This window comes from Serinus canaria, chromosome 6, assembly GCF_022539315.1.
Source record: "Serinus canaria isolate serCan28SL12 chromosome 6, serCan2020, whole genome shotgun sequence".
Lineage (NCBI taxonomy): Eukaryota > Metazoa > Chordata > Aves > Passeriformes > Fringillidae > Serinus > Serinus canaria.
In genome coordinates this window covers 9,251,171-9,278,159 of record NC_066320.1, presented here as the reverse complement: position 1 = coordinate 9,278,159, position 26,989 = coordinate 9,251,171, and the positions used below count along the sequence as shown (strand labels likewise).

The following is a 26,989-nucleotide window of genomic DNA, read 5'->3' as shown; positions in this document are numbered from 1 at the left end:
GTGAGAAAGGAATATGGAAGGGGATAACAGATAAGCAGAACAAAATAATGGGGAGCAAGCTCTTTTTTCGTGCCCATTAACAAAGGGCTCTATTTTTGTGAAATGAAGAGGGGAAGGAAATATGCTTTTAGTGCATAGAAAGTTGAAGAACAGAGAACAGAAGATTGCAACAGGTTTCTACTCCTGCACCTCAGATGCTGGCATTATTTTTGACAAACCATTATTCCAATAACTGCAGGCTGGGATGTTAAAGGATAAGAAAACACTAACAGCAAACAGGAAATTGTTTGCTCCTAATAAGCCTGTCTTATCCCAGAAGTGTAGAATAATGATAGGAAATGCTCCAATCTTCTAAACATCTGGAGGAACATACATACTGCTACCTGTACTCCAGGTTACCAGTTTCCCTGGGATAACTAGACAATAACATGAAGTATGGTGGTTTGAAACCACTATTGACTTAAGCTTCTTCTCAATCAGAATGTATTTTTCAGGCCAATGTATCTTAATAATTGGGTATTGTGAGTCAATATCTGTTCAATGTTGCATCTAGAGTGCTGTAATGAAGTTGCAGTTATTGCAGGTATTAGCAGAAGAGGATACTATCGGATGGTTTAAAAATCAGCATTTGAAATGAGTTTGAGGAAAAGAAAAATGATTGGGCTTTGGAGTCATCATCCTTTATTTCTGAAGGCTTGATCTCCTACGTTTAAAGGGATTTCCTCTCTTTTCCTTTCAATAGTAGACTGCCACAAAGCACAGGATGTGGCCAATACTGGACATGAGGCAGCATCAGGGCTGCCCTACATGGGCACCAGCCTGCCCTTGGCTGTGGTGTGAGATGGTTCCTGACATCCTGGTGAGACACTGCTGCCCCTCTGCAAGCTGGCATTTGCTTCAGCCCAAATAGAGCAATCTCAATTAACTGCTGCCTGGAACTGCTATATATTCTCTCCAGATCAATGGAACTTGTGTAGCAGTAGCAAAGTCAGCCTGCAGCCCTGTCCTGCCTCTGTCAGCCTCTGCCTCAGCTCAGAAAACTTGGGTTTACCCCAGATACTCCAAAAAACCCTTTTTGTTCAGGGCAGCCTTGCAACATGCTGAAAGCTTTTTTTTGACAACTCAGTGTTTAAGACCAGAAGACACTACTCCAGAGATGCTGTCTGAGGGAATGACTGCTTTTCTTTTTGACAGATTGTCAGACTTCTCACCTTAGCTGATATTAGTGAGAGAAATGTTCTTGTTTTCAGAGACTTAATTAAGCATTTGCTAATTACAATGACAAATGTCTATTTTTATCTAAACCAGCATATAAAGAAGGTAGCATAATTAAAACTAATACCAAATTTGCATGTCTGGATGCTGAGTCTTGAGAGGAGCCCAAGCAGGATGGGAAGAGGAAAATGCTGACAGTTGCCCATAAGGGAAGGATTCCGCCGAGCTGTTCCTAGGGGAGGAAGCCCTTTTAGGCCCTCATCTGTGTTTTCATCTCAGACCAGTGATAGAAATGCTTCATTTTTGAAGATTGGCTTCAGATCTACTGATATATATGGATACACATATGGACAGAGATGTGCTTAGTGAAGAGTATAGTTGGTTTGCCCATGCTTGTTCAAAGAAACAAAGTGTGGCGTGTAACCAGAGCATCTTGGTTTCATTGCAGGAAGTGAAGGTTCATTTGAGATCAGCAACACAACTGGAGCCATTTCTGTGATAAAAAGCCCAAATCAGCTCAAGAAAGAAGTGTATGAACTAAAAGTTAAGGTAGGTACTGTGGCCACTTTTAGACTATTGGTCTAAAATGCCATGAGTAGGCATGATTGTCCAAAATTGTTCAATTTATAGCTAACTTTAATTGTTTCAGAAATTACCTCCCATATTTGAGCAGAGTGCCAGATACTATAAAGCAGCACTAATTGCTGATGTTAGGATATTATTGTTGAGATATTTAGTATCTCAAATTATTTATTTCAAATGAAATCATCTTGTCCTAATTTCATCTCTGAGGCTAGAGAATCAATGTCCTTTACAATCCATAGATATCTGTTCTCTGTGTTTCCAGATTTTATTGCTAAATTGGGAATTAATGTCTCAAAACTTCCATGTTATGAGACAGGAAACAGTCAAATCTATGATTAGTAATAGGAGAGGGCCAGATCATGCAGTGTTATGTCAGCATCCACTCCTGAGGCACTCTTCAGCCACACACAAATACATGCTCACACCTTGATGAACTTACACCTCGATGAGCCACTACTCATGTGACAGGCTGTGTTATTTTAAGCAGTTTCAAAAGCAAAAGTGTTTAAAAATGCAGAATTAAATTGTGAAGGCTGTATCAGTTTTCTCCAGCCCATTGGAACTGCACATTATTGTTGTGATAAGGACAATACTGGCTTAAAGGCATCTTTGAGGAATTGCACCCTGCCAGAACCAGTGTGTAGCACCCCCAAAGGCACTTACTTGCTCCTGGGCTCAAGCAGGGCAGGTACAGCTACCTGGGAGAACACAAAGTTCTCATGGGCTCAGTTAAACTCAGGCACCATTTCTTTCTCTATCAGCTCTGCTTCACTGCATTTTGCTGCCATTCCCCAGATGCAGAATGGGCTAAAGCCTTGCAAGCTTTTCTGATCTTCTAATTATATGTGTGGTGACCCAGAGCTCATGCAGGCTGCAAAAGCTTCTAGAAGAACCAAAAGGGTGTTATATTACCCAGCATATACAGTGACAGGCACCTCAGTTGCCAGACTAGTGTCTTTGGAGAAAGTGCCTTTGGTTTTGAGCCCTTTGAGCGAAAAGGCATGTTAGAAATAGCTGTTGGGCCAAAAATATCAGCCAGTTTCCGCTCTGGCAGAAGAAATGTCTTAGGTTCAATGCAGTGAATCAGGCTGCATCTTGCAGTGGTTGAAACCCAGACAGATTTGATCTTATGGTTCAGAAAATACCCAGGTTTGCCTGTCTGCCTAAACCATATCCATCTTAAATTAAGCTCATCTAAACACCACAGCAGAATTTTGAATTGGAGGCTGAATCTCAAAAAAAAAAAAAAAAAAGCACTTTTTCTAATATTTACCTAAATGCCACAAGTGCAGTTTTTTCTCACAGTATTAAAGGCTGAAGTCCTTGCAGCAATGAGACAATGAACTGTCTGTGGTACCACAGCAAATTTAAACATTGTCTTCCTTTTCTATTCTATCAACACGTAAGGCAAGCAATTACCTTGCCTCTATTGGATTGCTTTTAGAGAACTGTTTTCACCCAGACTGAGCTACTAAGATGACAAAATTAGAGAAAGAATCAACTGGAGCTCTACTGGGACTGGTTTATTACCATAATTTTCTAATCATCATAAACTTCAGTGTGAAATGGACTGAGGTTTTAGAGAAATAAAAGTCTATGAATCTTCCTACAAGTTAAAGTGCTTTGTACATGTGGAATAATACCTGAACATGAATCTGAAGAAGGAGAAAACTGTTTCATCATTCTTTTCTTCCTCTTGCCTGCTGCAGGCATCAGAAGTCAGTCAGGAAGGTGGCATCTCTGAGCACACATTTGCCATGGTGACCATACGGGTAGTGGACCTCAACAATCATCCACCAACATTCTATGGAGAAAATGGTCCCCAGAACAGGTTTGAGCTGACCATGTATGAGCATCCCCCAGAGGGTGAAATCTTACGGGGATTGAAGATTACAGTCAATGATTCAGATCAGGTAAATGGAAATTTTCAGTTTTCCTGTCCTATTTTCCCAAAGATTAGAAAGAGTTCTTGGATGGAGAAATGTCATTTTAGAAACTCAGCTGTTTCACCTGCATTCCCTAAAAGCCTAGGACAGACAAAGTAGTGGTAACACAGAGAGACTGGACCCAGGAGTTCAGTTAGTCTGTCATATACTGTTATGCCAATGGGCAGGGTGGTCCTAAGCCTGCAGCCCAGGTCTTGTGGAAACAGAAGTTGAAGAATCCTTATGAATTCCCTAACTGCTGGTTGTGGTCACTGTTGCCAGTGTATTGTCTGAGAACATACTCCCTTTGAAGATTTTCTTGGAGGTTCCAAGCCCTTTAGTAACTTCAGGTGCAATTACTGTCTGTATCTTCTTCTGGCCCTTATGTTACAGTCAGGGTCTGAAGTGCATGCTTTGATTAATCATTCCCACTGGAATGATTTTTTAGGTAGTCTTAAAAATTATGCCTGAGCCAAATTCTTAACAGATCAGGGAAAAGGAAAGAAGATTCCATCCATCTCAGCCTGCTGTCTAACTGACCTGGGATACCTCTAGGTACTAGGGCAGTGGCTGCTATAGGGACCCCTAAGCTAAATACTGTATGAATGGCATCCATCTGAGTTAGCCTCAGGTTAGGTAGTGACAAGAAGAAAGCTTAATGCATCTGACAATTGTATTACTATTGGAAAGAACTCTCTTCTGTAACTGTGCTCAGTATTGTGCTGGTTTGATGGTATTGTACTTTATCAAACCCACTGGCTTCTTCCCCCTCCCTCCTGCTGCTCTGCAGTGAGCAGATAAATGACTGCTTTCAAAGCAACTCTATGTCTCTCCTGCTATTGTCATGGGGGATGGTGCTGCAGAAGGGGAGAAACAAAACCCATCTCTTCTCTTTAGAAACAAAATATATATCTAGGCTGACAAAATATTCAGGCTGCAAGTTAGGCTACAAAATAAGCAGAAAACACTGATAAATACACTGTATAGATTTCTCAAGAAGCTTCCTCTTATAGCGTAAGGCATCACTCTGGGGGGGGAAGGGTTGCTTTTCTTCTAAGGCAGAGAATGGAATGTTTTCCCTTCCATCCAAGATGATTCTGTAGAGAAGAAAATTAAACATGTGTCTGTCTCTGTTACAGCTGCTGTTTTGGGGGAGTGGATGATACAAGTGAGGAGGAGGAACCTGTGGTTAAGGTCTGGTTTAGGCCTACAGATTGATGGAAATGCCATGCTTACTTGCAAGAAAATTATACAGAAATTTCTCTCCCAGACCTTTTCAGCATGGCTTAGGACTCAGTGCTGCTGTTCCCTCAGTCATTCCTTCCCATTCCAGTTCCATGGCTGTCTGCTTGGTGACATGCAGCAGCGTGGCTGGCTCTGAGCAGATCGGGGTTCCGTGGGCATCAGTGGCAGAAATCACTCAGCTGTTGAAGGGAGGCACTTCTCTCTCTGTCCCATGCCACCCTTCTAGTCATATACAGTCCCACCTGCCACACACTTTGTATGACTTTGTCTGACTTTGCATTGTCAGACTGTCCAATCTTCCTATTAGCACTATTTTCCAGAGCCCAGCAGCTCTGGCTTTGTGTGTTTGGCTTTACCACCCAGCAAAAGAGAGCCCATTATCATCTCTGTAGTTGGGGAGCGGGTTTGTGTGACCAAACAACACAGACCACTGAGTTTGGATCCAAGGTCATTCTGTTTCCTTTAAGGCACTACTGCTGAATACTTTTTCTCTTGACATGAGCTAGGGCTGCTCAAGAACTGCTCATAACAAGCTCTCCAGGGATACAGCTGAAAGTAAAGTTGACCTGTTTGAAAGTCATTATTAGAAATTCATCATCTCAAGATTCATGCTACAGGCAGAGCATGGCACCAGGCAGGCAGTGAACGTGGCTGTTTGTCACAGTGTAAACATGACACTGAGAAATTGGTGAACCCAGAGAGTTTGGTGAAGTAGGCTCAGCTCATTTTCACATCTTCCCTGTAAGGCAGAAATATGAGGATCCCCCTTTCATCTTTTCTCTTACATGCTCCAGTTTGGTTTAAAAGAATTAGCCTGGCCAGCTGGCTCTGGCTCACTCTTCCCAACTTGTATACAAGTGATGACAACCTTTTAGATATTGCTGCTTCCCATGTTCTCTCTGGCTAGAAGGTTTATCTGTGTAAGGGGATTTGCCTTCTCACTTCACCTGGAGCTGCCAAGAGTGTGTCAGATTTTGTCCTGCACAAGTGGAGCTCTTCTCTCCCCACAAGTGCATTAACTTCAAAAAGATTTGGTGTTTGCATCTCTGGTATAGTTTAATCCAATCAGTGCAAAATGCGATACTCCACACCTGTTTGGAAATTGCCTGTCTTTGTGATTCTGCATCTTCATCATGCAGAATGCATGAAGAACAACTCACACAGCCTGTGAGTTATTAAGACACAAGCTGGACATGGGAAGTGTTCAAGGCCAGGTTGGATGGGGCTCTGAGCAACCTGTCTAGGGGGACGTGTCCCTGCCTGTGGCAAGGGGGTTGAAACGTTCTGATGTCAAATGTCTCTTCCAACCCAAACCATTCTGTGAGGCTGGGTTTGTGAGGGTTGTGTTGTCCTTACTGGAGCAGTTCAGTGTCTTTCCTTGGTAGGAAGCAGGAGGAGGCAGGACTTCCCTGCAAATATGCACGTGGTGTCATCTCTGTCTATCTCCCAGTATGTGGCACGAAACCCAAGGCTGCTTGCCACAAGATTCTTCTCTTAGCCAGGCCTGCTGCAGGGTTTTTTCCATTATGACTGAAAGAATAACCAAGCTTGTCAATCTATTTTAAGAAAAGCTGTGTGTGTCTTGTGACTGGAGCTGGAGGGATTATACAACTAAGCTTCTTAGTGATCTCCTGCCCAGAGGATGGAGAGCAGAGGGCTCTCAGCAATAAGGCTTGTTCTCATTTTATGTAGTTCAAAGAAACAGAGCAATCTAGGCTGTAAGAAATGTGACATTACTGAAAACAATCAATGTCATATCTGCTTTTATCAACAGGGAGCCAATGCTAAATTCAACCTCCGTCTTGTTGGACCTGGTGGCATCTTCCGAGTGGTTCCTCAAACTGTCCTGAATGAGGCTCAGGTTACAATAATAGTGGAAAATTCTGCTGCCATTGACTATGAAAGCTTCAAGGTGTTAACCTTCAAGGTACTTCTGCTTTCCAGGTCCTCTTTTTCAGTGTACACAGTATGAGTATGATGGCTTTTGTATCTGATGTGATTTAGCTTCATAATCCACCCAGAGCTGTCTGATGCATTATCAGAGACATGATAGTCCATGTAAGGGAAACTCATTTCTGCCTCTAGTGTTCACCACCTTCACAAGGTTTGATGGATGCATCTGTGGACTGATTTAGTCTAGTCAATGCAAAACGTTGATTTTTATGTCTCTCTGGAAACCGTACATATTGGTGGCTCTGAATCATTCTAGACTGAACCCTCAGGGTGTTATTTCTGCACTCACAATGATACATTCACAGGATGAAATCCTAATTTCTCTGCAGCAAGAACTTTACCTACTTAGTGCTAAGTAATTTGATTCATGATCATCCTTTTGGATGTTGGCAGCCTGAAGACCCCAGCTGACTGGAAGATAATTCCCCAAAATTGCTCACTGCCTTTGTCAGAGTCTATCTATCTATCTATGTGGTCATTTGCAGGCTGACCTGAGGCTCACCCACACTCTAAACCAGCCCTGCAAAAACCAGTTTAATCCAAAAGCTGGAACCTTGCATTATCACCTTCCCTGATGGATTCTTTGGCTCATCAACAAGATAATTAAGTAGTCTAGTTTTCTGTCAGCTGCCTCTGAACTTGAGTGTAGATATTTCAGTTCTGAGTGCAAAGAACTGCATAGACAATCCCTGTAATCCTTTTAAAAAATTGCCAAAACAATCTAGCTGAGTATTAACATATGCTAGTTTTGTAACATACAGAGAGGGGCACTTTTTGCACAATCCAAAAGCCAAAATTCCACAATTTTGTCCCCCTCCTTGCTGTATGGTTTGCTTCGTGTCCTTAGCAAGTTTCACTTCAGTATGTTTTGGACCTCTTCTTGTAATGTTCCTAAGCCATTTTGAGCTTTATAGGTTATAGATTCTACAAAAATATGAGGCATCATTACTGCATTAAAGTGGAAGATTCTGAAAGGGCCATAAAGTGCTACTAAAACTAATTATAACAAGCACTCATTTATTCAGGTTAAACTACCAAAAGACCAGTAAAGGAGTTACACATGGCCTCCTCATGAATGCCAATAGAAATCAAAGTAGTTAATGTGATTGCCATGAACACCAAAAGAATTAATTACCAGGAAAAAGGATATATATTTTTATAGCTTAAGCAGTTATTCTTTTTTTTTTTTTTAATTATTTCTACTGGAGAAAGACTTTCCAAAATTATTTCCACTGGAGATATAAGATTTGGCTTTAAAAGTGCAGCCTTTTTCTGGATTCCAAATGGAGAAGGTGCAGATGGATGATATGGTAGCAATATATGGCAGCAAATATTTTATAAAGGCCTCATTCCTGCCCTCACTTTCCTGCAAAGTTCAAATCACTTCCTACCCAGTTTTAGTTGTCAGTGTAGTCAATCTGGTTAGAATTTTGGATTAAATATATTTCTGTTTAATGTGTATCTCACAACAGCTTTGAGAGGTTATCTTCAGGGTTTTGGTTTTTTTCTGTAAGTGATGATCCCTTTCCTCTAGTTGATTTTTGAAGAATAAATCGCCAGAGATAATAACCGCTTAAGCTATAAAGCTAATTTGTCTGGGAGATGCACTGAAAAACTTTCTGAAGCAAAGGCTGCTAGACAAACCTATCTTCCATTTAGTGCTGGCTCTTAAATGTAGGTGGTAGTCAGGAGTTCCTTCATTTTCAGCTGTCTAAGAGCTCAAATGGGTTTCCCAGAGTATGGCAGCAGTGGTAATTCACACATCTGTGCAGTCCCTCTGCCACAGGGGCCAGATATTGCTGTCCCACCTTGTTAGGGGCTGCCATGCTTTGGGGGCAAACCTCCTGCCTCCATCTCCTTCAGCTTAGAGCACATCCTGCCTTGACAGGAGCCTGGACATGTTGCAGACACTCACACCTACAGACTGGGACCAGGTGAAGCTGAAATTGTCTTCAGCTGCCAAAATCAAACTCTATTTTAAAAATTTACCTACCACTTTTAAGACTGCATGTCAGTTTGCTCTTCTGGCACCTAAGTATGAATTGTTGATATGTAGTCCTGTGAAGTAATAGTTTTACACTATTTTTTTTTCTCTCTGCATGAAACAAACAATACAGGTCTGCATAAGACACTGCAGGCAAGTAAGCTGACAAAATTTCCTCCCTGAAGGAAGATGTTGTCAGCATGTTGACATAGCAGGACCATGGCTGCCTAAAGGAGAGGGAATAAAAAATGAGTGTAGAAAACAAAGTAAAAATACTGAGCTTTCATAAGGTGTACTAAGATGGGCTGATTGCAGCAGCAAAGATGATTTAACTGCAGATGTTATAATTTAGTAATAGCTCCATGTGCTCAATCAGCACTAAGATTTTACCTCTGTACTGCTTTAGGAGCTGAGATTTCTCATGAGGAGGTTTTTGCTGATGTCTGCATGGCTGTCCCTTCAAAAATTTCTTTTGCTATAACACCACCTGAGACTCCCAAACACAAAAGTTAGCACAGCAATGGAGTGACCAGGCTCCCCTTTTGGAGCAGCAGTGTCATTCAGTAATTGCAAGCAATCCTTCGAGATTCATTTCTTCTCTTTATTTCCAAGCATTATAAATGTACACCCAGCAGGCACAGCTCTGGGAGATGACACTGAGATCACCTTTTCCCTGTCTACTTGAACAGCTTCCCGCTCTGCTTTCACCTCGAGGTGATACAAATTGTCTAAATCTGGCAGAGCAGAGCCTTGAGCCCAGCGGGTCCCCAGGCAGTCGGGGGTGCCACTGCTGGGGAGCATCACTCGCCTGCCCTGCAGGCCCTGTCCAGGGAAGGATGAGCTCCCACAGCACCAGGGGAGCAGGGCATGCTGTGCCAGCCCTGCTGCTCCTGCCAAAGCTCCCTTAGGCACTCCCTCTTTGTGGGAGCTCCTGGGAAACGTCTCCTAGCAATTAAAACCCCTGCAGCCAGATTTCTCAGCTGAGCCTCTTAGATCTCAGTTCATGTCCTGCTCAGTAGCCTATTAGTGGTGTGCTGTCTTCTTAGAGCCCTCCTGGTTTGTCTTAACTATGTCTCTGCCCAAGCATGAAAAACAAACATTAGACCATTGTTTTTGGTGTTAGCCATTTGGGCTCAGCCCTCACAAAGCCCAAGACTGATGGCCTAGGGCTGATCCTGTGTGAGGCAGACACCCAGGACAGACCTTGTGAAGGTCCCAGTGGCTCTCAGTACCCATTGTTGAAACTGCTCTTTCTTGCTTACAGAACCACCACAGACCACCTGAGCTTGCTGCTCTACCAGCTGAGGCATCCTACTGATGCTCCCCAAATCCAGCAGATTTTGCTCAGTAAGGAGCAGATAGATACAGTAAATACTCAGTGTATTCTATGTGATTGCCTGTCCTTTCAGATGAGCAGTCATAAAATGAGTGATGTCAGAGCGCTCTGTTCCCCTCAGAGACAGTGAGGCAATTCAAAAGCCCTCATTTGATCTGATAAAGTTCTAATCAGCATGAGGCAATGAAGGTAGAAGTGCCATGAAGTCGGTAGTAGAAGTCCTCACAATCTTTGGGGAATGGAATTCTGCTGTACATGCCTGACCATCCAGCATTTGGGGTGGGAGTAACGCTGCTTCAAAATAACTGGGTTTTTTGACTGTTTGGTGCAGTTTATTGTTCCTGACTTCTTTCTTGATGAAGAACTTCCTCTACAAAAGATCACAATTAAGTTTATGTGGTTATTCAAAATAATTCAGTGTTTCTGTTTCCCAAAGTTCTAGGAGCTGACAACTTCTGTAATGGTTTTTGGATGTGTGTTGATTAGTTATGACTAGTCACATCTGTCACATGAAGTCTAATATGAATACACAGGCTTGAAGGCCTCTCCCCACAGCTTGATTGCCCATCTCAAGCAAGCACATACAAACAAGCTGAGGCTGCACACTGACCTGGCTCATCATCTCCCTGGTTCTGAGCTGTCTGCTCCAAGCAGCCTAAAATGCACCAATGTGCCATGGGTGGTGAAGGAAGCTCCTTTAAGAGAACTAATAGATGCTTTGCAGTGATTTCTGGTTTTTCTCTTCTTAGCTTCTTGCAATAGAGGTGAACACACCGGAGAAGTTCAGCTCGACAGCTGACGTGGTGATTCGCTTGCTGGACACCAATGACAATGTCCCCAAGTTCTCCTCTGACTACTACATTGCCAGGATCCCTGAGAACTCCCCAGGGGGCTCCAATGTAGTTGCTGTTACAGTGAGTTTCATTCACCTCCGAAGAAATGTTCTCTTTTCTGGGTGTCTGTGGAAACAGTTAAAGTACCTTAAAAATAGTGGACAGGGCAAATAGCAAATCTTACTCAACATTTGATTTCTGGAACAAACTCCAATTCCTTTCCAGAATTAACTGAAAAAAAACCTACTTAGGGAAAAAATAAAGTTTTAGACAAACATTATTTAGAACAACAAGGGCCATCTGCTTTTAAGACAAATCACATGGCCTTTGAGTATTAAGAAAGCCTCAGCCAAATCAGTGCCCAGTGGGAAGATTCAGTTATGGCTAAGTGGAATTGGATTTACTGGATTTGCTTGCTTAAGTATGAGTAAAAAGAAAGCATGATGGCTGCTTAGTAGATATTAGTCTCCTCCTCTTGGGAGGAGGCTGGCTGCTAAAGGAATAATTAAACAGTTAATGAGGGCAAGAATATAAAATTAAAGTGCTTAGGACTGGGAAAAAAAGATCCCTATGTATGCATCTTCACACTGTGGGAAAAATATGGCTAAAGATTTTCCAGTATCTTGCATTTTCATACAAAGAAAGTCAGGGTTGTTACCTGGGCCCTGAGTGCTGGAGGAGCATTTCCAGCTGCCTCTCTCTAATGCAACTGCTGAGACTGGAAACAGCCCTCATGTCACAAAGCCAAGAAAGCTTCTGGCCACCTGGGCCTTGGTGGGGGATGCAAGTCACCTTGCAGAGGCCACACAGGTAAGGATGGTGGAGGCAGGTTGCCAGAGATCTCCAGCAGAAGCTGGCAACACATAAGAAAGATGATTAAATAATCAGAATAATAAAGTGCTGAAGGCAAATTTTAGCAATGGAAGAATCAAAGAACTGAAATATAAACAATAGAGAAAAAGCTATTGCATGAAACTAATAGGAAATCTATTAGAGACTCTTAAACATAAATATCCTTGAGGTAAGAGGAAGAAAAAAATCTAGGATGTGGACAGTAAAAAAAGAAGTGATTTAAAAAATGTTTGCAGAAGCAATAAAACTTCTGAGCTAAAGTGCACAGGAACGTGTAGCTGAAGGAGCCCATGTAAAATTTAGTCATGTGCTGTCAACTCAGTCCTTGACCCAGATTCACAACTATATGTGAAAAACTAAGATGTTTCAAGTACTCAGAATGGCAATTCTGGAAGAAGTCCCAGGTATGCAGATGTTTTAAGTAAAGTAAGCCAGTACTAAACTATGCTGTGGTCAAAATCATGGGGTAAGAGCTCATGCCAATCTGACTGCTCATACCTGCAGTACGGCTGCAGGTCTGTTGTGTTAATCATGCAGGAATCAAAGACATTGTTCCAGTTCTCAAATATCAACAGGAAGATGAATGAATCAACTAGCACCACCATGAATTTTGATGGCCAGATACAATGGTATAACACCTCCTCAGAGCTGTCAGAGAAGCAGGAGCTTATGGAAATACCTGCTACCAAATCAATAGCTTTCCTAAGCCTGAGCTAAGAAAGGAAGCCAACAAGAGCATGAAACAAAGATATCATCTGGTAGTAGTATTTGCATTATTAAAAGTCACACAGGCACAAGTGATTAAAAAACAAACAAAGCTGAAATACAATGTATAGATTGAAACATTTGTTATTCATTACTATAAATTGACTTAATTAAACAAGCAGAAGCTTAAAAATACAATACATAAAGTAAATAATTTTGTCTAGGGAATATTCATTAATGTTTAACTGATAATTAGGAAGGCCTGAGAGCTGGCAGTGTGTTCATGTCATTGAGATTATCTCCATCTCTATCAAAGGAGGAGGAGGTAACTGTGGATGGATGGGGCCATCTAGTGTCACTCTCTGTGCCAGAGCCCCCAGGCACAGGGACAGTGTTCCTGGGGCTGGCAGGGACGTTTAGGTTGTGCACTTTCTAGGTGCATATTTGCTCATGTGGTTTCACACTAAAAATGTGATGGCAAAGAGAGTGAAAAGCATTTGGGCATGTTGTTAAAAGAAAAATTAATGTTCTTTTTCCATTTTAGTAAAGTAAAACTCTTTTTTCCTTTTTATAAGGCTACAGATCCAGATTCAGGACTTTGGGGAGAAATCAAATACTCTATCTATGGAACAGGAGCAGATCTGTAAGTAACAAGTAAAGAAATAAAACTACATAACCTCTAAGCAGAATTCTAAAATAATTTTAAAAGAAAGCTAGCAAGCTCATTCTTGGTCTGCTCATTTCCAAGGACATTTATGCCACGTTCTTTGTGAATTCTGTGAACTATTACTGTGAAGCTACTGTGATCATTAAACATCTACTTCATGAACCCAAGGAATTCTACCCACAAACCCCCCAAAAGATACAGGGCATCAATACACAGGATTTGTTCAGTCACCATTTCAAAAACACTTGTAAGAGAAAGAGAGGTTTTGGTCTAGTTGTGAAAAGTCAGTTCTACAGAAAAATAATTTCTTGGGTTTTTTCCCCTTCCCTTTCCATATGGCTTTACAAATAGCTATTGTCAAGATAAATCAAGTAAGACAAGATATTCAAGGATATACACTTCAGCTTTGGAGGTCAGCTGCACTGGGTGTTAAAAGCCTTTCATCTAAACATAACAGTCCTGCATCAGGAAAAAGGGAACATGATGTTTACTTGACTTGGTAATAATGCCTCGCTCCCTCTCCCTGTATTTGGGGACAGTGCTGGGGTAGAACATCTTAAAAAACACTGATTCCTTTACACCATGTCCATCCCAGCTCCTAGACATGGCTGGGATCAGTGACATGGCTGTCACAGATATTCCTGCTGGAGCCTGCATTCTGCAGAGCAGAATGCTGGACATGAATGAGCTTTTCAGGCACTCATCTCAAGAATCTTTTTTCCTCTGTACGTTATCCACCTGGAGCTAAAGCTGAACTCTTCTTGTTTAGGTGAAAGCCATTTAGGAGGCACAATCAAAGTGAAAAATCCAAGATGTTAAGGGTGAACCTCTTCTGTAGCCAGAAGGATACACGTTTGGGAGCATTTCCACAATGGATTATTTTGAGCTCCTCACTAAGTCTTTAAGCTAGCTGCTAACTGCACCGAGAGAAGCAAGAAAAGGTCATGTCATGCAGGCAGACCTCTTAGGTTTAGAATGTAGCAGCTGGTGGAAAGAAGCTTGAGAAGGTTGTTGACAAAGGATTTAGGGGGAAAAAAATGTAAGCACAACTTTATTCTGATTGGCATTATGGGGCTGCTCAGATTCACCGTTCCTATGCTGTTGAATGAAGAAATTATGATGTGGACTTTTCCTTCTTAAGTATCTTTGTTTGTTTTCCTCCTGCTAGAATGGCATCATTCTGCAAGGCTGGATTGATTTTCTAGCCCTGGCGCCTCTAGATGTGCTGAACACACAGTTTGATGCAGACAGGAGGATTTCAGCCAGAGGCACAATGTTTCTGTCTTGGATATTACATCAGTGGGTGTGCAGTTGCGTGAGCAAAAAGACAGAAAGATGAGTTGTACTGGAGTAAGAGAAATAGTGTTAACTGTTGAAGATGAAACCAATCTGATGGCAATCCTACTTTGGTAATCCAAGCTGCCAGTGGGAGCACTTCCATTCTTCCCCTAAAATGGGAATGATGAGAGTCCTGTCTGCATGATTAGGCTAGGCTGGGTGCTGAGGAGGCAGCACAGGCACTGTCTCCTACATAGTTTTTCCCACCTCTTGGATTTCATCAAAGCTTGTATTTGTATTTAACAGGGTTATGAGAACAATTGAAGATTCTAGATTGCTAAATGCCCCTTTTATAATCACTCCCAATTGCATTTACAGTTACAATACAGAAAATATTTTGCTAACCTGTACATTGATCAAAGGAAATAGAAAAACTTTCATCTGTTAAAAGCACTACTGCTTGGAGCCTACAGTGGCAGTCCATTTTAAAAAGACACTTTTTTGGTATCTTCTCTATAAATCCAAACTTTGGGCTGACACTTTTGACAGTGTCTCTGTAATTACAAATGTGTAAAACTGAACTTGCAACAGATAAATCTGAACACCCACTCCATCCCTGTGTCAGTCTATGAAAAAATGGTTATTTTTGGAAAAGATAATTTGCCCTGTAGTTTGGGAGAATTAAGAGCAGATTTTTTTTCCTACCCATTCTGAGAAGTGAAGACCTTAAATATGATATGCCTCACACTTCTTTTAGATATTTTGGTGACATAAATCAATCTCAATTTATGCAGGACATAATCTATTACACTGTACTTTTAAACTAAAAAAAAAAAGTAAAAAAATAGGCTTAATGTTTTTCCTTTTAATGCAAGAAAATCACTCTGGGAGGAGGCCATCACACTGAGCATTTACTGAGGACAAAGACCTTTAATGGAAAATGCAGCTAAAATGGCACAAGAGAGAGAGCACTATGAGACACTGATAGTTCTCTGGTTTTCAAGCCTAAAGGAACTACACAAAAACCAGGTAGAGTGCAAGATTTGGAAACATCACCCGGAGAAGAATTAGGTGAAGAGTAACAGTGTCTGGGCACAGCATTTCAGTCTTTACAGCTTGGAGCAAAGGTGGGATCTAAACACACATTAAGTGACCAAAAGTCTTTTCTTGCTTCTTTTCCAGGTTTCTAATCCACCCATCAACAGGTATAATTTACACCCAGCCCTGGGCTGTGCTAGATGCTGAAGTGAACTCAAAGTATAATTTCTATGTGAAAGCAGAGGACACAGATGGGAAATACAGCTTGGCTGAAGTGTTTATCACTGTGCTAGACGTCAATGACCACTCTCCAGAGTTCAATGAAAACATCCAGGAGAAGACAATGATCATTGGGTCACCAGTGAAGATAGAGGTGAGAGATGGCACCGTGTGTCACAAAGCAGAGTGCTTTGGAAAAGCCCTGGCTCTGCTGTTTACTCTCAGGGGTCATGATGAATGTCTGAAAGTTGCCTTTTCTTGCAGCTTTATTTTGCACATCCATTTGGATGTAACAAATGGATTAAAGTGTAGAATTATAGTATTTACTGACTGCTGAGAAGGAGAAATAAATTCTATAGGCAGAATATAAAGTCCTGTTACAGTATTTGAACAATCAGCTGGGGGACAGTCCTGGATTATACAGTGATCACAAGAAGCCCAAACAAGATCAGTGAATGAAAGTACAGGGTTTTGAACACATAACCTTCCTGACACCCCTTTGTGTTCAACCACACAATTTAGTTCCCTTCGTTTTGAAGAACCGTATCCAATAATCCAGTGCAGAACAGAAGGTGAAAAAATGCAACAACTCCCAGGCAGAACATCCTATGTTACACACATTTAAATGCACATCGTGAAGCCTGATCACACAACACCTAATGTTAGTAGAATAAATATCACAGCACAAAAATTAAGGCAGCTATAGTTTATGGCATGGAGCTAATCCCATTGTTCTTTATCGCTTCACATTTGCCCCCCATGCTGTATGAGAAGCTCCCAGCTGAGGATCATTTGCATTCTACGGATAGGTTACAGTTCAGTTTTTCCTCTGATTTTATTTCTTCTCAAATAGAAGTAATTTATAAATAAAGGAGCCTAGTCCTGCTGGTTTTCACTAGAAAATGTAGCCTAGCTTCCAAGATGAAATGACAGCAGCCCAGTCATGGCACAGATACTATCAGAAGTGAATGCTCAGGAGATGTTTGTCCTCAGGCAAAGATACAAACACTAACACCTTTGTTTTTCACACTTCCCCTACCAGGCCATAGACCAAGATGCAGAAGAACCCAACAACATTGTGGATTATTCCATTATGCAAGCAGATCCAGCCAATGTGTTTGACATAGACCAAAGCACTGGGGAGATCAAGCTGAAATCCTATATCCGATCTCTGGACATCATCCACAACATCACAAACAACAAAGACTGCATATGGTCATTGGTGGTCCAGGCCAAAGACCGAGGTTCCCCCTCCTTCAGTACCACAGCAGTTCTGAAGATTGACATCACAGAAGAGGTAAGCAAATGTTTTAGAAAAATCCTTATGGGAGGCAATTCCTGAAAGGCACCAAACAGTAGACATTGCTTGCTCCATTTCTGAGACTTTCTTGCCAGCTCTGTTTTGCAGAGTATTTCTGTAGCCTTGTGGTGAATTTGGATTCTACAGCCACAAATGTGAAAGATATTTTGATCAGAAATATTGCAAAGGTACAAAGGCATAATGTAATTGGGAGATGAATTTTTTGTTAGAGGTTGATAGATATGAATTAAGGTCTATAGACTTCTGAGAGTAAAGTTCTGCTAAACTTTACTACTAAACTTTACACTGCTAAACTACATTGCTAAACTTTACAACTGCTAAAGTTCTGCTTTTTTATTTTCATCCAGGAGAAGAAAAAAAACCAACTTTTTCCCTTACAAAAAGTGAGTGGAAAACAGCTTGGGTCAGAATGAAATAAATCAGAGAAATCAACCTAAGTGACATGGGAAAAGGGAGAAAAAACTTTACAGAAATGCTTTAAAGTATATAGAACTTTGGATGGGAGTTCAATAATTGCAGTATTATTAGCAGATGAAACAAGAAGACTCTAAAACAGTCTTGCACATGTAGGTTGAGATTTTCCTTAGTCCAGCTTTAAAGTCAGCTGAAGAACAAGCAGCAATTTATGGTATGCAGCATGCGCTTGCACGATTCTTATTTATTGTAACTTCCTTGCCATGCCTTTAACTAGGTACCAGCAGGGAGGAAATGGGCTTTAAAGTAGATGAGAAGCACATCATTAGCCTGACAGTCTCTGGACCACACTCATAAACTGGGCAAAGATGCAAATCTCATCCTACAGACAGCAGCAAGCCTTCTCTTTGTTTGGTCACAATACTCCCACTGCTCTTAGGTCTGTTATAATGTCTCTCTGTTTACTCCATCTCCTCTTATTCCACTGATACTCCATATGAGGCACATTCATATGATAGTTTGTGAACACAGTTCAGAGCCTGCTGGAGTGCCAGGGGACTCGGGTCTGCCCTAGCAGGGCAGTGCCTGGCATGGGGCTGCCTTTTGGGGCCAGCCAGCCCTGTGAGCGTGGGCTGGGCTTGGTGCTGCAAGGCTCTGCCATGTGGAGCTGGGGGACTCTGCATGCAGGGTGTCTGTGGTAACTCTAGAGATTTAGCTGTTCTTACAGATACAAAGGGCATACACTGTTTAACACTTGGATTTCTCATGGAAATTAAGTTTTCATGGGTTTTATACCCAAACAAGAATTGCTACCCACAGCCAAGAGTGGGAATACTTGCACTCCCTGCCTTGCTTCCAGGCTCCTCACAGGCTGCACATTTCAGGAGTGCATGGCAGCAGGTAGACCCAGGCCCAGTCCTCAGCCATGTCCCTGCTGATGGCCACCAGCCTCCCCTTCCCTCCTGGGTGAGCTGGAAACCTCTCTGTCAGCATGTGGGGCTGATGGGTGTGAGTAGAGAGAGGGTGTCCCACACCTCCCTGCTGGGGGACAACATGTTCCTGAACCAGCTGAAGAAGGACAACTGGAAGGAAAACAAAAGTAGCTGATACATTGGGATAAGGAGTTTCCTGAATTTCCCTCTAGTGCCTGAAGCAATTGCAGTACCTGATGGTGTCTTGTATGAAGTCCCCTGTCTGTTCCCTTTTCTACCCCTCCAGGGGTACATATTTGGAACAAAATGAAGGAGAGCCCTCCTCATAAAGTTTAAGGGGAAGCAGAGAGCATGTGATGACATGGATTTCCTCACACACAGTTCTTTTCCTTCTTCCCATGCTCTTCTTGATGCCAAGTCCCAACAGAGAGTCTGAGATAGCAACAGAATCTTCTTTCTTTGAGTAGGTTTCTTCAGCAGGATCTGGGCTACTAATCTAGGGTCACATCCTCCATAACCTTTTGTATGTGTCTCTATTACTTCTTCCATGGCTTGTAATGATTTGGGTGGGTTGGGTTGGGGGATTTTTTATCCCATAGCATCCCATTTTTTTTTTGCAGAAACAGATTTCAGTTTGCAGGTACATGAGATGCAGTGCCAGTGTCCAAAACCCTTGGTCACTGCCTGCATCCCAGGGACAGCACGGTCACTGCTAACACTTTGTGAAGAAAACAATCTCTTGGTGTAGGCATATTGCATATGCACACACTCTCTCTCTTTCTCTGAGGCTGTTACAAATGTGCATTTCATCCCTCTGTGCTCCAGCTGTACAAAGGCTCTTATTTCACTGTTTGGTGGGCATTTATGTATTACTGATTTTGGATAAGGAGGATATTTTTGAATGCATCCTCTAGAGGTTTCCTGCAGTGTTAATCACAGTAAGTAATTAAACAGGCATATTTTCTGATTAACGTTTACCATTGCAATTAGCACAAGTCTGTGCCCTTTGAGATGGATGCCTTGTGGCTAAGTTCAGCAGTATTGCACATCAAAAGGACCTTCTCTTGGAATAATACAGTGCTAAAAGAATCCAAAGGCCTTTTAATTTAACTGAGTCTGATTTTATAGAAATTGGTATTGAGGGGCATCTGTTAATATTCTGTCCTTTCACAATAAATAAAAAACACCCTTTCACAGAATAAAAAACATATGCTGGAAAAGCCAGTCTTTTTCCATCCACATGTCTCACTCAGAAATCTGTTCCTGCCTGATATTTTCAGAGAAGGCTGATTCCCACTCCTGTTCCTGAAAGTTGGCCTGATGGGGGCATCCCTTGGCCTCTTGATGACTCCACTGAGGCTCTGCAAATGTAGAGGGGGCGTTTATTTACACCTCCTCAAAGACTGAGGCTTAAGTCCGTATTTAGACAGCATAATCTGTAGTTCTTAATAGCTTTGACCACTCATTTAGACTTCTAAATATAGCTGGTGAGTCTCAGTTTTAGATTCTCTTAACTGAAAGGTTCAACAAAAATCTTTGAAGTAACATGGAGATCTTCTCTCCTGTACTAATGGCAACCATGGGAGCTGTGGTTGCTGGCACTGAACAGCCCTTGCCACATTTTCAGAGCAGTTAGCCTCTTCTTTCCACAGTTTCATGGACTTGAAAAAAGTAGTGGTTTGATTTGAGAATCACACTTGCTTCATGCTGGTGTGTGTTTTGCAAAGTGATGCAAACACAGCCTTCATATACAGTGATAGCACTGAGCTTTGGGATAAGCACTGTGGGATCTAGCTTTGCAGGGGATTCTACCTCGGATCAGGAGTCACTTCTGAAGCAAATCTCCTGATCATCCCCACATGTTGTGGTATGGCCTGTGCCTCACATAGCTCCAAGCACACAAGGTGGACTTCTTTCAGAGGAAAATGTGTTTTGGGAACACACCTAGTGTGCCTGGGCACCAACAGGCAGTCCTTCCCTGCAACCAGGCTAGAACAAAATCCCACAAACACTGAATGTGTGGAAGTGGGCTCCTCAGAAGCAGCTGGTTCATTATACAGATCCTCTTGCTCAAGTCAACACAGCCTGAGTTGTCTGTAACACAATCATTGAACCAAGCATTTACAAATGAGTCCAACTCCAGCACTGCCAAGTCCATCACAAAACCATGTCCCTTAAGTGCCACATCTACAAATAATCTGCAATAGCTTGGGCTCTTAACAGGTTTGCCTACTTACTTAGACTGCTAAATATAGGTGGTGAGCCTGAGCTGCTCTTGCGATTGAAGAGCTCAACCACATTCCTTCTGGGTCCAGCTTCTGGATACTTGGTCCATGTACTCTGCTCACTGCAACCCATGCATTAGGAAAGGCTCTTGAGAAATTGCCACAGCCAAAAAAAAACCCCAAACCAGCAGAGCATTGTATTCTGTGAGCAGTGGCATTTGGGTATTTTAACTCCCTTGGTAACTGTTAAGGAGTGTTTCTTCCACATCCTGGCCCACAGAGATATGACAGCTTTCATTTAATCATGTATCTGCTTTTATTTTATGTGCACCAGACAAACCAGTACCCTTCAAAGTGCAGCATGCCTTTTAGGAAAAAACAGCAGCTTCAGCAATTCAACAAATAGTGGCAACAAATGAGCTGGCTACGTGGCACTGCTGATAATCAACACAAGGACTTGATGTTTTAAATGTGCACTTCCCACAAGTCTCTCTGCAGCCTGGCTAAGATTATGACATTCCTGGCCTGTATTGCAAGTTATTTCTTCTATTTATCCTGCCAGTGTCATGGCCATGACAAACAAACTCTCCCACTGTGTGCTTACACAATGTCTGATGTTTTTATGCAGAACAGTTGTTGTCCAAGGCTAATTCCAGGCAAAGCTTTGTATTGTAGAGGTCAAGTAACTAAAATAGAGGCTGAACCAGCTAGCTGTTAATGGGTTTAGTTTTGGTACTAATCATCTCTTCATCACTGGAAGCTCTGAACAGATGCCAGATTTTCTGAGACCAGGCAACTAAATGAAGCCAAATGTCAAAACTCTCCATTCTCTACAATTTTTTATCTTCTTACCTCTGCAGCTGTAGTACATGTTGCCCATGTAGTGTCTAATCTCATTTATTCAAGGTTTTCAAATACCTAGTCAAATTCTCTTCAGCCATCAGTGCCTTCCTATAAAATAGATCTTGACAAAACTCGTAACAGGTGGACTCAGGTTACATACTACTTAGCAGGGTTTATCTGACACTTAATTTATCTGACTTTCACATGAAGTTAAGTAAGCCAGGGTAGAATTTCTATCTGATGGGATTTAAGTACAAAAAAGTCCATGTAATGCAGAACAGCAAAGCTGATGTGAATCTAAGTTCCACCAAAGTCATGGGCTGCTTTGCTTTTAGTTTCTAGTTCAGGTCCACTCCTAATTAAGAACTGGAAGAATTCTCTGTACAGCAAAATGATGAAAATTTGTCCCTACCTGCCCAGTGACATGGTCTGTGATTTTCACTAGCATTTCTTTGCTACTTTCTTGTTGGCAATGGGACACATTCAGGGTAGGAGAAGAGTAGGCTTGATAATGTGTTTGAGATAGGTTGTGAAAAAAACAGAAATTAAGACAAGGAGATGTTTATTAGCTAATTTACGTGCCCCAAGTTTATGGATGTGACATCAATGACAAGAGGTATTCTGAAGCACACTCTGGGATACTCTTAGTCATCTTCCCCCACAGACTGGGGAGAGCAAAGAGATGGGCATCCTAGACTACAGTCACACAAGGAAATCCATCTGTTCTTCAAGTCAGAGGTTCAAGTCCAAGCTACTGACAAGGCTCTCCTTATACACACTGTCTTTGAGACCTATTTTAGCATATGGTGACTACTGCTCCACAGGAGTCCTTTTCTCCCCATTGGCCAAAAGGTGGGAGCTTAGACCTCTAACGAAAACACAGCTCACTAGACATGCAAAGTTTGAGTGAGGATTCCCTCATGTAGTCAGACAGGGGACTAGAGCACAGTGGACAGCCCTGTCTTTCTGCAGCCACACATCACTTTATGACCAACTCTCAGTGACCAAACCTGCATGTGAATGTGCCACTTCTGAAGGCTCTCCTGGCCTTACATAGCACCACTGTCTGTTCAGACACCACCTGTATTCACAATGAAATACAGGTGGTGTCCCAATATCCTTGGAAATGCAGTCCAAGGATAGGCTACCAGGCCCTGAATAAGGGTGATCTATGTGCCATGCCTCTAAGTGTTGTCTTAGATAGCAAAGGTTTTATCATCATCATAGTACAAGGATTTCATATTATCAGAGCTTCACACCTTCTTGATACAGGCAGCTCCTCTACACACCGACTTCTCCAGGTCCTCACAGTAATCTGACTCTCCCTACGCCTCTTTCCTCACTCTTATATAGCACTAGTTCTTATTGATTGCAGGTGTGGCCTGTTAAGATCAGGCCCACCTCCAATCTTCAGCAAATGACCCAGCTGCAACTTATTGGGCTTGCAAGATCACCCTCTACATCTAAGCCTTTATTCCCCAATCAGCCAGGTGTTTTTAAGTGCTTCCTAACTTCTTTTACTGTTTCTGGATTCAGTTTGACACCATTGCAACTGCCTCCTCTCCTGTGCCTAGTTCAACACTTAGCTCCCTTTATTTTATAGGCTCTCTATCCTGTGCACATTTCAGCCTAGTTCCCCAGCTGTATTTATAATAGATACTGGCCTCTTTCAAATATAACCATGTGAGGGTTGACCATTTCTCTTATTTTTGATATTTCCAGATCAAGTCCAGGGTAAAATCCTATATTTTAGGCCTCAAGAAGCGTCCATGGACAATTTATGGAATATGCATGAGTGGCGTCCTTTCCACCATTTCTGTTACAATGGTGATCTCCACCATCATGTACTGGAAAAGTGTGAAAAGATCCAAGCTCCACCCACAGGGCAAAATCCGCAAAATTATACGGGGACCTCCAAGACGCACAGTGTGCTGAGCTGGAAAGTGAACTGGCCATTCATTTGTCCTTAATATGCCATATGTAGCTTATGTCATTGCTGATTTCTTTTCTTTCTATAAACAAAGCTCTTTAGCTCCACTTATCTCCCCTACCTCAAAGAGTTTTGTTATGTCTGTAAAAGAGTACTTGAAAACAGAATGCAGCACATATCTGCTAACCACTCATTTGTATACTGACATTTTATAAGCAGAAGCTTTCTCCTAATCCTTTTCAATGCCATGCTCAGTAATTGAGCCAATTATTTTCTTGCTCCATTCTTGCAAGTTAAACACTATGGTGACATGCAGGAATTTGCCCTAATTTGGTGGCAGTACTTCTGTAAGCTTTTGTGTTGAAGTCATCTACCTCACAGTACTATAATGTTTACCCAGTCTCCAGCCCCATCTCAATTCTCCACCCCTGGTCTGGACTGGCTGTGTGACTCTCATCTTTTTTTTTAGAGACAACTTCCATCAATCAGCTCTACTTGTAACATATTTTGGACAAATGAAATTTCTGGGTCACTGTCTGTCCCCTGGGGTAAGTCATGTGTTTTCTTTGTACTCCTTTACAGACTCTTCACAAAGGGCCTATGGCCGCCTTTTTGATGCAAACTAAAGATAACCCCATGAAAGCCTTAGGAGTGCTAGCTGGTGTCATGGGCATAATGGTGCTGATAACTATCATGATCTCTACTGCCATGTTCTGGCGCAACAAGCGGTCCAACAAAGTCATGCCGGTGAGAAGGATCATAAAAAAGAGACAGGTGCCACCATCCCGGACAGTCAGGATGGAGTGGCTGAAGTTCAAGAGGCCCAGCAATGCTGCAGAGAAGTTTGTGGTTGAGGAGGACGTGAAGAGCCTGCACAATGAGAACAGCAACAATAACGTCCAGGTTGTCCCTGTGCCGCCGGCAGTCCCCCTGCCCCCGCCACCCCCTGCCCTGGCTCCCCGAGGCGATGGCCCGGGGTGGCGGGTGCCCACCGTGTCTGGCTCCCTCACTCCCAAGCATGTCATCAAGCCAGCAAAGAAGAAAGGTCACAGCAGCACCCACAACGCCCTCGTGTCAGAGCTCAAAATGAGGTTTGAGAAGAGGAACGCAGCTTTCGGGGAGCCCCATATCTAGGTGCTCTCAGCAGCCCCAGAGACTGCAGACTGTGGCTGGGCATGGATGTTTTTACTTGCTGTCTCTTCCCTGTGTCTGTCAGCACCCTGTGAACCAGAGCAGCTTCTCGCTGTGATAGCCACCCCTCACCTTCTGCAAGCACCATCATGACTGCTGTTCCCTCGGCTGTGTCCCACGGGCCCTCCTTGCAGCTGTATCTGACCATGGTGCTGAATGTGCCAGAGGACCAGGGACTCAGGCTCGCCCTGGTTTGGAGGTTTCTGCCCAGAGCTTGGGTTTTCAAACAAGATGCTCTGCAGCCAAGGCCCTGATGGATGCTTCTTCTGACCTGGTCTGGCAGGTGGGTTTGAGGTGTCTGAAAATCCATCACTTCAAATCCCAGACCCGCTTTTGAAGCTGTTGGCCTGGCTGTAGCAGCAGCACTGAGTCGAGGTGCAGGTCTCCTACAGCAGGGGCACTGCTCTGTCCTGTGCACAATGTGCTTTGCAGCAGCTGGCGGAGTGATGTGCTCCTGGCCTGAGTACCTTCATTCCCAGAAGGTAAGCGGGCAGGCTTGGAGAAGTTCTTCCTTTTCCTGCAGCTTACTCTGGGTTTTGCCAGAGCACATTGACATGATGCTTCTGCCCTGGACTTGCCTGCTGGGGAGAGACGGGAGGGTCACCTCAGCCTTCCCTGGACCAGCAGGGGCAAGATTTGAGCATGGAAATTCAATAGCAGCACTCACTCAGCACTGCCTCCTTCTGACACTGTGCCCCAAAAGAGCAGGAGCCCAGCAGGAGAAGGACATGAATAAAATCACTGGGAAAACAAGGTAAAACTGAGAGGCAAGTGATAAGTGGAAGACAGAAACAAGTGCTGCAAAGTTGCATATGTTGGTCAGGGAAGTGTCTGGAAAGATCATGTGGTGTTGTACACTGCTAGCAGAAGGTGTCAAGGAATATATTTCATCACCTCTCCTGGCTTGTTGCAGGGACTGATGTGTGCAACATGAGGTTTCCATAAAATATTCAGGTTTTTCTTCTCAGTATTTTTGAGTGAATAAACAACATTTAATGGGAGGGGACTGGCAGGGCAGCTGACAGGTTTTTTTTTCCTGTTACGTGACAGTAGAAAGGCACCAAGAGCAAAGCACTTTTTTCACTGGATCTACCCCACAGACTCCCCTCAGGTTTGTTTCTGAGGAGATGCTTTTCAGCTGGGCCTGGCTGTTTACCATCCCCTGGGGAGAAGGCAGCACCGACTGACCAAGCTGGCTGGGGCGCAGCACCCTGCCCCCTCTCTCTGAGACCCAGCCCTGTAGAGAAGCTGTGCTGTCATGGTACCAGGAACATGTGAGGAGCGCACCATGTTAATTCAAGGGGTTCATGAGAGTTCTCCAGCTGTCATTTCAGTTGAACCAGCAGACCTCCTGGACCTCCAAGGCCCTCAGGATCTCCTCTCACTCCAGCAGCTTTTGCACCAGGACTTCATCAGTTTAGGAGATAGCTGGTTGAATATGAAATTATGTACTTACAAGGAAAATCTTGTATTTTTTTAACTTCAATTCAATCTGCCTAGAAGCCATAGTACTCGTGGCTCATGTCACCCATGAGCTGAGCCAGCAGCTGTAGCCAAGAGATCCAGGAGAGTCCCAGCTGGGGGCCATGGTAGGAGCACTGCTCCCAGAGCCTCTCCTGTCACATCTCTCCTTTTCTCTACTGTTTTCTTGCTTATCCCTCCTCCTGGGGCACTGTGATGTGAGGCCAAGTTCTCACCTGTCCAATCACCTCGTCCTTGTCCCCTGGCCATAAATAGGCCAGAGGGAGGGGACATGCAGCCCCTGACCCCACTCCTGCTGCCCTGTGCAAGCACCTGCCTTCTGCTGGCTGGGTGTCTGCAGGTTCTGCAATATTCCCCCAAGTTCCTGATTTATTCCCCATTCCACTGTCTTCCCAGTGTTGTGTTATTGCCAGTATTCAGTGTTCATTCTCTAATGAGGAAAGCCTATAAAGACCATTCAATTAAGTCAGATTTAACAGGAATTACAGGCTTATAGTCTTAGAGATTATATTTAAGAGGCAATAAAGATGTTTTATTACCATGTTGTGAGACTCTTTCCCAGTTACTCTGTATTTCAACTTCAAGACTTTTTTTTTATAAATAAATTTTTAAAAAATCAGCAAAAGGTGCTTCTGTGCTTGGTGTGCTTCTGCTGGCAATGATGCCTTGTGCTCACCTGTTACATTACCAGACAGCCACTGGCAGCCAGACCACTTTTCAGGATGACCAAATGGACCTTCGGTGGGCTGTGAGTCAGGAGAGGGGCTGTGTGGTCTTTGGAAACACCAGGCTGGAAGGAGGGGAGGTGAGAAGCAG

The 26,989-nt window shown here is 43.0% G+C and overlaps 1 protein-coding gene across 3 annotated transcripts in view; it reads left to right on the top strand.

Annotated features, from left to right (window-relative positions):
• The window catches only part of CDHR1 (cadherin related family member 1), a 53,077-nt gene extending 26,309 nt beyond the window's left edge, over positions 1-26,768 (top strand). For all 3 annotated transcript variants that reach the window (XM_050976513.1, XM_050976511.1, XM_050976512.1), the window contains 8 exons: positions 1,664-1,764; positions 3,510-3,713; positions 6,745-6,897; positions 10,993-11,157; positions 13,209-13,276; positions 15,761-15,989; positions 16,878-17,132; positions 24,083-26,768. In XM_050976513.1, the coding sequence (XP_050832470.1) occupies positions 1,664-1,764; positions 3,510-3,713; positions 6,745-6,897; positions 10,993-11,157; positions 13,209-13,276; positions 15,761-15,989; positions 16,878-17,132; positions 24,083-24,634 (1,727 nt within the window). In that variant the 3' untranslated portion in view covers positions 24,635-26,768. The remainder of the gene's footprint in view (positions 1-1,663; positions 1,765-3,509; positions 3,714-6,744; positions 6,898-10,992; positions 11,158-13,208; positions 13,277-15,760; positions 15,990-16,877; positions 17,133-24,082) is intronic.
• The last annotated feature ends 221 nt before the right edge of the window (positions 26,769-26,989 follow it).